At 42.8% G+C, this 11279-nt stretch overlaps 1 protein-coding gene and 1 pseudogene across 1 annotated transcript in view; one reads left to right on the top strand and one right to left on the bottom strand.

Annotated features, from left to right (window-relative positions):
• The window catches only part of LOC111961788 (vacuolar protein sorting-associated protein 37B-like), a 13404-nt gene extending 3574 nt beyond the window's left edge, over window positions 1-9830 (top strand). Inside the window, exons 3-4 of the mRNA XM_023984312.2 lie at window positions 4710-4792; window positions 4991-9830. Of these exons, the coding sequence (XP_023840080.1) occupies window positions 4710-4792; window positions 4991-5401 (494 nt within the window). The 3' untranslated portion in view covers window positions 5402-9830. The remainder of the gene's footprint in view (window positions 1-4709; window positions 4793-4990) is intronic.
• Window positions 6615-9110, bottom strand: LOC111961789 (tubulin alpha chain, testis-specific-like; annotated as a pseudogene).
• Window positions 9831-11279: the final 1449 nt, after the last annotated feature.

Raw genomic sequence — 11279 nt, 5'->3', positions numbered from 1 at the left:
CTAGATACTGAGGTCTCTGTCCGTGGGTTGTACTTGGATACTTGTTCCTCTGTCAGCTGGGGTTGTTCTAGATTACTGCTCTCTGCTAGTCAGTTGGTGTCTAATACTGTCCTTGTCAGTGGGTTGTTCTCGATACTGGTCCTCTGTCAGTGGGGTTGTTCTAGATACTGTCCTCTGTCAGTGGGGTGAGTACTGGATACTCGCGGTTGTTACTGATACTGGTCCTCTGTCAGTGGGGTTGTTCTGATACTGGTCCTCTGTCAGTGTGTGGGTTGTTACTGGATACTGGTCCTCTGTCAGTGGGGTTGTTCTAGATACTGCTCCTCTGTCAGTGGGGTTGTTCTAGATACTGCTGCCTCTGTCAGTGGGTTGTTACTGGATACTGGTCCTCTGTCAGTGGGGTTGTTCCTAGATACTGCGTCCTCTGTCAGTGGGTTTTCTAGATACTGGTCCTCTTGTGGGGTTGTTATTGTGATACTTGGTCCCTAGTCAGTCGGGTTGTTCTAGATACTGGTCCTCTGTCAGTGGGGTTGTTCTAGATACTGCTCCTCTGTCAGTGGGTGTGTTCTAGATAACTTGTGTCAGTGGGGTTGTTCTAGATACTGGTCCTCTGTCAGTGGGGTTGTTACTGGATACTGCTCCTCTGTCAGTGGGGTTGTTCTAGATACTGGTTCTCTGTCAGTGGGGTTGTTCCTAGATACTGGTCCTCTGTCAGTGGGGTTGTTCCTAGATACTGGTCCTCTGTCAGTGGGGTTGTTCTAGATACTGGTCCTCTGTCAGTGGGGTTGTTACTGGATACTGGTCCTCTGTCAGTTGGGTTGTTCCTAGATACTGGTCCTCTGTCAGTGGGGTTGTTACTGGATACTGGTCCTCTGTCAGTGGTGTTGTTACTGGATACTGGTCCTCTGTCTGTGGGGTTGTTCCTAGATACTGGTCCTCTGTCAGTGGGGTTGTTCTAGATACTGGTCCTCTGTCAGTGGGGTTGTTCTAGATACTGCTCCTCTGTCTGTGGGGTTGTTCCTAGATACTGCTCCTCTGTCAGTGGGGTTGTTCTAGATACTGCTCCTCTGTCAGTGGGGTTGTTACTGGATACTGGTCCTCTGTCAGTGGGGTTGTTACTGGATACTGGTCCTCTGTCAGTGGGGTTGTTACTGGATACTGCTCCTCTGTCTGTGGGGTAGTTCCTAGATACTGGTCCTCTGTCAGTGGGGTTGTTCTAGATACTGCTCCTCTGTCAGTCTGGCTGTCACTACATGGCCACGCTAGAAAGAAGGGAACCACAGTTTCCACCACCAACCTAACCGATATTTATAATTTTAGCTGTCTTTTAAGCATTCTTGTACGGTTAAATAGTTAACACACACACGTGGACGCAGCGGTCTAAGTTACTGCATCTCGGTGCAAGAGGCGTCACTAAAGTTCCTGGTTCGAATCCAGGCTGTATCACATCTGGCCATGATTGGGAGTCCAATAGGGCGGCGCACAATTGGCCCAGCGTCGTCCGGGTTTGGCCGGGGTAGGCTGTCAATGTAAATAAGAATTTGTTCTTAACTGACTTGCCTAGTTAAATAAGGTTACACACACACACCACACTGACCAAAAAGTTATTTTGTTGGCATTTACATATGTCCCCCTTACCAGTAAAATATTATCAAAACCTATTTGCTGTTTAGTTGTTCATTCATTTCATTCTCAACCAGGATTTCCATGCAACGACGTTTGGGTCTTTGCTTGTCAAAAAATATATTTGACGTGTCAAATAACACTATTTGACCAATCATGACCGGAATATGACTGCACTTCACATAATAATTTAACACGTTCATATTTTTTTTTACATAGTGTAATGAATGTGTAATAACTATCGCTCGTATTTCATGTGACAACGATTCATCGATACGTATGTTATGATGCTGGTAAAGTTGTCTCATGCACCTACAGTGCTGGTCATTTAAAAAAAAGCTAACTAGCTCATGGATGCAAACAATGTTCTTCCCCCAAAACATAGCAAAACGACATATGTTTCAGTAGCTAGCTAACTATATAGCAAGGTGTCATCTAAAATAACCCTAATTTATAAGACGGTTCTTATTTTATTATTGGTGGTCGGACCCATCTATGTGAAGCTAGCCACAATAAGGATTAACCACATTAGTGGACATTGCGGTTAGCCTTCAAAATAAAAGTATGTCATTGACAGTGATGCAAATGAATACATATAGTATAATTATGCCATAATTGGAATAGATCATGCCAAACGAGGTTGGAATGTTGTTATATAAAATCAACAAAAGACAATTTTGTTAATTTGACAAATCTATTAAGTCACACTGGATGTATTATACTTGAGAATTGCATTGGGGGCATACTTATTTCACTGTACAGCCTTACCTATGGATTGTGGATCAATGACGTGGGGTATCAGTCTACTCAGTGCCACCCAGAGAGCATTTGCGTCATAGCTCTTATTGCGGGACTCTGTAACAACAGTGAATTGAGCCACATTTATTGTCAACATATGTGTATTGAACACTATTCCAGAGGAAAAACAATACTGCGTGGGTGTTTTGGAGTCTGATAAGTCTGAGGACGTTGGGAAAAAATATCTTGGGTATTGAGTAGACTGATACCCCATTTCATTGATCCCCAATCCTTAGGTAAAGCTGTACAGTGCAATATGAATGTCAATACACACAATAGGCTGACTGGGGAGGTGATTTCACAGTGACGGTCCTGAGATAAGAGCTACAATGCTAATATGTGCGTAAACTCTTCACAGTTGTGTTCTTTGTCACTGAGTAGACTGATACCCCATTTCATTGCTTCACATTCCAACCTTGTTTAACATTATCTAGTCTAAATATGGCATGATTCCACAAATTGTAACCTCCTGCATCACTTACAAAGAGATACTTTTATTTTGAAGGCAAACTGCAAATTCCACTATTGTGCCTAATCCTTATTGTGGCTACCTTCACAAAACATAACCAGGTCCTGTCGAGCATCACTAGCCATATGAAGCTACTAACTGGCTGCTTATAACGTTAGCTTTGGGCAACAGGGTTAAGTAGCTGGCTAGCTATTTATTTTCATGAACTGAAGTTCAATTTCAATAGGCGAACAACAAGTGGCTACCTAGCTAATACTTARTCACAAGGATTCCTAAATCATTGCTAAGAATAATGACAATGACTGCAGTTTCTACTGGTCATTGTTTTCAGGCTGGTTGTATTGGTGCTAGCTTAGTACCAGCTAAAGCTAGCTACCCCAGAAGTTGTGGTCGAACAAATAATGCTTTATTACCAACGCGGTATTGTTTGRAGACTTTTTTGTACAGCTTTGACAGTGTTACTGATAGTAGTGGTGGCGTTTGGCTTGCACGTGCAAATTCAGAACACACAACATTCTATAATAGAACTGTGTTATTTGACGTGTCAAATGAAACGCTTATTTAATGCTTTAAATAGTGTTATTGTCAAATAGTGTGGTTTGATGTCTATCTTTTTTTGACACGTAAAGACCCAAACGGCATTCCATTGTATGTTGTGAAGCTAATAGCAACTCCGGTAGGGCAACATCTGAAAAATAGCGCACTTGGTAGTGTGTACCATTGCTCGACCAGTCGTGAAAGCCAACATCACCCACGACAGAGAACGGTTAATTAATTGTCAAGGACAATGAATTCCATTATCTTGCCGTTAATGGATTTAGCTCGTGAGTTGTCTCGCTGAAATGTTCTTACTGTTTCAAATGACTGCTCGACTTGTTGACTGCTTGATCCACACAGCAGACATTGTGGGCCAGGTTAGGAATGCTGTGTTGCACATATAACGCTAAATTTTTAGGTATGCACGTCAGCTTTGACATTGGTTTTGCACATCGGCGTTAAACTAGACATCGGGCCGATACCGATGTTGGCATTTTTTAGCTAATATCGTCCGAAACCGATATGTTCACCGATATATCGTGCATCCCTAGTATAGATACCTTAATAGAAAGTTACTCAAGTAAAAGTGAAAGTCAGCCAGTAAAATACTACTTGATTAAAAGTATTTGGTTTTAAATATACTTAAGTAAAAAGTAAAAATACTTTTAAATTCCTTTTAATTAAGGAAAGCAGACGGCACCAATTTCCATTTATAAAATGTACGGATAGCCAGGGGCATTTGTGTTTAGTGATTCTGCCAGAGGCAGTAGATGACCATGTGTTCTTTTGATAAGTGCGTGAATTTGACAATTTTCCTGTCCTGCTAAGCATTCAAAATGTAATGAGTACTTTGGGTGTCAGGGAAAAGGTATGCAGTAAAAAGTACAATATTTTCTTTAGGAATGTAGTAAAGTAAAAGTTGTCAAAAATGTAAATAGTAAAGTACAGATAATCTAAAAAACTACTTAAGTCGTACTTTAAAGTATTTTTACTTAAGTACTTTACACCACTGGTACCGTGACAACAATTTCTCTGTCCATTCTAGCAGGGCCATCTAGTGACTACCCTGTCAGACAGCTGTTACCTGATAGGCTTTCCTGTACTCAATGCTGCTTAGTATCCTTTGAATGCCCCAGCTAGCCAGCTACTGTATTCAGTCCCATTACATTGATGCTCTGCCCCAGGGATCAAGTCACAACTTAGGTTCAGGACAGTCATTCACTGTGATGCTTAGTGTTTTAGTGTATTCTAACCATTTCTCCCTCATCTTTCTATCCCTCAGACCATGGTTCAGGCAACAGCTCTCTGGACATTCTGCTGGCTCTGCTGCAAGCTGAGGGAGCCAAGATAGAAGAGGAGACTGAGGTGACACACACACCAATACATTCACAACTACACTAGAATATACATTCACAACTACACCAACACTAGAATACACTCATAGACATGTACACACTCCTACACGCACAAGAATACTCACTCTAGGATATTTTGTGTTGGTGTGTATTATGTTGAGTCTGTATGCTTGTGTGAATATAACCCTGCTTTGATGTCCCTGTGTAGAACATGGCAGACTCGTTTCTGGATGGAGAGCTGGCTCTGGACTGCTTTATCGACGACTACCAGCGGAGGCGCCATCTTGCTCACGTGCGCCGTGTAAAGATTGACAAACTTCGAGAGCTGGTGCTGAAGGGTCTCACTAGACCCCAGCAGACCACTACCCAGCCCAGTCGACCCCAGGACTTCCCCTCTACCCCCTACACAAATGGAGCCCTCTCCCCCCAATCTACGCGAGCTGCCCCTCCTCCCTCCCCTCAGCACAGCGGCCTTTCATACCAAGTCGCCCCGTATCCCGCCATGCCTTTCCCCAGCCAGGGTCCTCCAGGCTATCCCAGCAGCCCCTACCCTCAATCCCCCCAGCAACACCCCACCTCCCCATGCCTGTCCCCCCGAACTGGCTTCATCATGCAGTGAGGGGGGGGGTCTGTAGCCATAGGGTCATCATCCATGGTGTTTCTATCTACCTTTGACCCAACAATGAGTGTTGGTGACTTAACCAATGACAGCCTGTCAGTAACACAGGGAAAACTCCTGACTGACAGGCTCCGTCCAGTAGCTACAGCCTGGGGGTTGATTCTCTTAGGTTTTTATTCTAAGACTAGCTTTCTGATTAATCTGAAGACATAACTCTCTGACTGGTATTTATATGCTGTGTAGATGAGATGTAGTTTTTGTAAACTGAAGGTGGTGTCTTCCTGTGCACACACTTGAGTATGTGTGAAGTTGTGTGTAACCCCAAAGGTCAGGACCGGTGGTGTGATAATAGTTAACCCTAAAGTTCCTATTCTTCTAAAGGAAGGAGTCCGGTATTGTCACAAATATAGCTAGTCCATCAACCGTGAACAGAACTACTCAAATAGATTTCAATTCAATATGTATTGTAATCTAGGTGCTTTCCTATTCATTGGTGGAGGTTCTTTCCAGTAGGTAGAGAGGATGCAAGTCCAGGAATATACTATGCTATTTTACAAGGGAACATAAACATTTTGGGATGGATTTGAATGACCTGCCAAAGATGTTCTCATCTTACCTACTGACTTGGCACTTTGTTTTGTATACCGGTATAAGAGGTAGTTATACCCCACCTAACTGGAAGATGGATATGGAAAATAACCATGCAACCTAAATTAATGTCAAAGTTGCCATGTGGGGAAGAGATCTACAGCTGGCTGTACATCTATAGTTTGCTTTGCTCATACAAGCTCACCTCAAGGAAAACACATGGGGGTTCAAAAATGAAATGGTGCAGGAAACATTTAAAATATGAACTACAGTAGTCCCTGGTACTGTACATCTGATCTACACTCCCTAGGAACAAACATTCATGGTGTAATGGTAGACTGACAGGTTGACTTTCCCCACTTTCATCCAAATCAATAAATGTTTTATAACCAATACAAGGTGTTCTATGCCTGATGTGTTTGTTGCTATCAACTGGACACAGTGGGTAATTGAACTATTGTGCTGATGTAGTTAACTTTGCCCCCCCCAGAAAAGTATACTTTCCTGCTTGATTTTTTATTATTTTATAAACCATTACATCATGCTGGTAAAAATCCCCAGGAGAATGGAACAAAACACATAACTTTTATTGAAATTGTCAATTATCTAAAACATGTGTCAGTGTTCAGTACTCTTCTCCTTCCTCAGCCTCCCCTTCCACTGAATCTACTCCCACCTCTTCGTAGTCCTTCTCCAGGGCAGCCAGATCCTCTCTGGCCTCAGAGAACTCCCCCTCCTCCATACCAGTGCACAAAGGCACGCTTGGCGTACATCAGGTCAAACTTGTGGCCGAGCCGAGCCCAGGCCTCAGCGATGGCCGTGGTGTTGCTCAACATGCACACAGCTCTCTGGACCTTGGCTAGATCTCCACCTGGCACCACCGTGGGTGGCTGGTAGTTGATGCCAACCTGCAGGGCACAAACAAAAAAAGTCAAATACTGACTAACCAATAATTAACATGCCAAGTGCCTTAAATGTTTAGAAGCATAGATCAGTGTGAATTAATTAATCCATTGCTTATTTACCTTGAAGCCGGTGGGGCACCAGTCGACAAACTGGATGGTGCGTTTGGTCTTGATGGTGGCGATGGCAGCATTGACGTCCTTGGGCACCACATCCCCACGGTACAGCATGCAATGTACTTCCCGTGGCGAGGGTCACACTTCACCATCTGGTTGGCGGGCTCGAAGCAGGCGTTGGTGATCTCTGCCACAGAGAGCATCTCGTGGTAGGCCTTCTCAGCAGAGATGACCGGTGCGTAGGTGACCAGAGGGAAGTGGATACGGGGGTAGGGCACCAGGTTTGTCTGGAACTCTGTCAGGTCCACATTGAGGGCTCCATTGAAACGCAACGAGGCAGTGATGGAGGAGACAATCTGGCCAATGAGCCTGTTGAGGTTGGTGTAGGTAGGACGTTCGATGTCCAGGTTACGACGGCAGATGTCGTAGATGGCCTCGTTGTCAACCATGAAGGCACAGTCTGAGTGCTCCAGGGTGGTGTGGGTGGTCAGGATAGAGTTGTAGGGCTCCACCACTGCTGTGGACACCTGAACACATACACAAGAGGTAGAACTTCATCATTAGGTGTTACATAATGAAAATGTACATATCAAACAAGTATTGAGTACAGGGATATAAAGTACAGTAAAAGTTTTGCTGATGTGGAAATCTACCATATAATCATGTGAACAACTAAACATTAGCAATACCTGAGGGGCAGGGTAAATGGCAAACTCCAGTTTGGACTTTTTGCCGTAGTCCACAGACAGTCTCTCCATGAGCAGCGAAGCAAAACCTGAGCCAGTTCCACCACCAAAACTGTGGAAGATCAGGAAGCCCTGAAGGCCAGTGCACTGGTCTGACTGAGGTGAGAAAGAACACAGGTTATGGACAAGTGATGGGAAGTTCGGCTCTTTTTACTGACTGATCTCTTAAGACTCAAAATAACAAATCTTTCCAGGGCACCAGGACACCCTACCTGTGAACAATGAACTGAAAACTCTAAATAGCCATGATTCTACAAGCCTCTTGTTCACATGTCGTTCACCATAAAGGGCTTACCAGAGCTGTCATTTGTGACAGACTTGTAAAGTCGTGCTTTAAACAATATACATTTGTTAATTGCCAGGCATACAAATACGATTTTTTTTCTTGGTACATTTGAGACAGGGTCTAATTGTGGCTGCAACTGGACTAACTTGTGAACGACTATTGGCGGAATGCAATGCTTAACTGCCCCTATAAGCGCAATATCGTTTGCGAACTGCAGCACTCCAAACGATTCATTCTCGAATTTGTTGGGCAGAGGATGCACATGGCTTCAGGCTAACAAAAAAAATACAAGCTAACGTTACACACTGTCCAGCACCAAGTCCACGATCTCCTTGCCAATGGTGTAGTGGCCTCGAGCGTAGTTGTTGGCGGCATCCTCCTTACCGGTGATGAGCTGCTCAGGGTGGAACAACTGACGGTATGTCCCGGTGCAGACCTCATCTATGAAAAATCATTCTCTGGTCAGGGAGGATTATATTTTTTATTACAGCATATGGTAACCATGGCTTAGCTCATTTCGTCCTTACCAACTACAGTTGGTTCGAGATCCACAAAAACTGCACGAGGGACATGTTTTCCCGCTCCTGTCTCGCTGAAGAAGGTGTTGAAGGAGTCATCCCCTCCACCTATGGTTATGTCGCTGGGCATCTGCCCATCAGGCTGGATCCCATGCTCCAAGCAGTACAGCTCCCAGCATGCATTACCGATCTGCACACCAGCCTGACCAACGTGGATAGAGATGCACTCACGCTGTGGAAAATACAATTTCAATAAATTAGCTTGCTAGCTCCCAAGATAAATGTGTCAAAGCTGACAGATTTACTTTTATGTTGTTAGCTAGCTACTTTACGCAGAATGATTAGCAACGAGTTATCCAACTTCATGTTACCTTAAAGTTAGCTAGCTACATAACATTAGATAGTTTGACGAAACTTTTTGTTAGTTGTGCTATAGCCACCACTCATCTTGACAGAACTTACCATAATGATTATTGAAAGTAAGACCTGTAGTTAAGGTTAAAAAGGTTTTGTTATACAGTTGACTAGGCTGCTGACAACCGTCTGCCTTAGCTCGGCAACGGTTAACTGCCCAAAATTTTGAAAAACATCGCCGATTCAAGATTATCTAGGTCCCTGAATGAGCCCGCCTTCGTTTCAACCCAAGTGTATGTAATTCAAACAAACGCTATGTCAATCAATCTTTTCTCTTTTACCATTGGACTATGGTATAAGTGTAAAAAATTACTTATTTTCAAATGACAGAATGGTCTTTTTCTGATAGCAGATGGCTGAAAACGTCAAGTGAACTAAACTCCATTTTACCTCAGTCAGTGAGGTGAATACATGCTTCCTTCTGCTATTACTACTTGTGTAGCAGATAATATTGAACTAATGTATTATTTGTGTTTCTTGATTGTGATTCAGCTCAAAGAAAAAAAGCTAAATCTTATTTTTAACAAAAACTCACTGGTAAACTTGTAACTGGCCAAGAACCTACTGTTCAAATCGAGCAATTATTTTAGTCCTGCAGCATTCTTTATTTTCTATCTAGCCCAAAGTAATCTGTCCTTTAATCTGTCCTTTGTATAGGCTTACCAATAATGATGCTGGACAAAGTGCTTAAGTAGCCTAGTGGTTAGAGTGTTGGGCCAGTATCCAAAAGTTTGCTGGTTTGACTAACAGAGCTGACAAGGTGAACAATCTATTGCTTTAACCCTTGTTTGCTCTACTATGGCTGACCCTGTAGAACAGCACATCTAATGTATGTGAAAATAAAACATATGAATTTAATCTTTCTGATGTGTGTGTTGTTCTTGAGCCATTGTTTTTCTATTCAACTGCATGGAAAGACAATATATTTTCAAGAATCATTTGGAGGAGGAGGAGAAGTGAGGGTTGGAGAGAACACCCCACAGACAGCTGAAATGTGTTGGAGATTACCATTCAACAGGGTTCAATCTGATTTGTAGAACAGTTCTTCTATTAAGAAAAGTTAGAAAACCGTGTCACTCCACAATGATACAATACAAAATACAGGTTTTTTTTTAAAGCACAAACTGGCTCTAACCAGAATAGAAAGGAGTGGGATGCCCCGTTGCACAACTGAGCAAGAGGACAAGTACATTAGAGTGTCTAGTTTGAGAAACAGACACCTCACAAGTCCTCAACTGGCAGCTTCATTAAATAGTACCCACAAAACACCAGTCTCAACTTCAACAGTGAAGAGGTGAGACTGGGATGCTGGCCTTCTAGGCATTAAGTATTCACACCCTTGACTTTTTGTTATGGCAAGCCTAAATACATTTAGGAATAAAAAATGTGCTTAACAAGTCACATAATAAGTTGCATGGACTTACTGTGTGAAATAATAGTGTTTAACATGGTTGTTGAATGACTACCTCATCTCTGTACCCCACACATATAATTATCTGTAAGGTCCCTCAGTCTAGCAGTGAATTTGAAACACAGATAGAACCACAAAGACCAGGGAGGTTTTCTAATGCCTCACAAAGAAGGGCACCTAGATGGGTAAAAAAAAGCTCACTTTGAATATCCCTTTGAGCATGGTGAGGTTATTAATTATACTTTGGATTGTGTATCTATACACCCAGTCACTACAAGATACAGGCGTCCTTCCTAACTCAGTTGCCGAAGAGGAAGGAAACCGCCCAGGGATTTCACCATGGGGCCAATGGTGACTTTAAAACAGTTACAGAGTTTAATGGCTGATAGGAGATAACTGAGGATGGATCAATAACATTGTAGTCACTAGACAATACTAACCTAATTGACAGAATGAAAAGAAGGAAGCCTGTACAGAATAATATTCCAAAACATGCATCCTGTTTGCAACAAGGCACTAAGGTAATACGTCAAAAAATGTGGCAAAGCAATTCACTTTTTCTGAATTCAAAGTGTTATGCTTGGGGCAAATCCAATACAACACATTACTGTTATGGGTATGCTTGGGAGATTTTCAGGATAAAAATAAACGGAATGGAGAAACCACAGGAAAAATCCTAGAGGAAAACCTGGTTCAGTCTGCTTTCCACCAGACACTGGGAGATTAATTCACCTTTCAGCAGGACAATACCTAAAACACAAGGCCAATTATGCACTGGAGTTGCTTACCAAGAAGACAGTGAATATTCCTGAGTGGCCAAGTTAGTTTTGACTTGACTGAAAATGGTTGTCTAGCAAAGATCAACAACCAATTTGATAGAGCATGAAGATTTTTGA

This window comes from Salvelinus sp. IW2-2015, linkage group LG4q.1:29 (assembly GCF_002910315.2).
Source record: "Salvelinus sp. IW2-2015 linkage group LG4q.1:29, ASM291031v2, whole genome shotgun sequence".
NCBI lineage: Eukaryota > Metazoa > Chordata > Actinopteri > Salmoniformes > Salmonidae > Salvelinus > Salvelinus sp. IW2-2015.
This window is presented reverse-complemented; position numbering and strand designations above follow the sequence as displayed.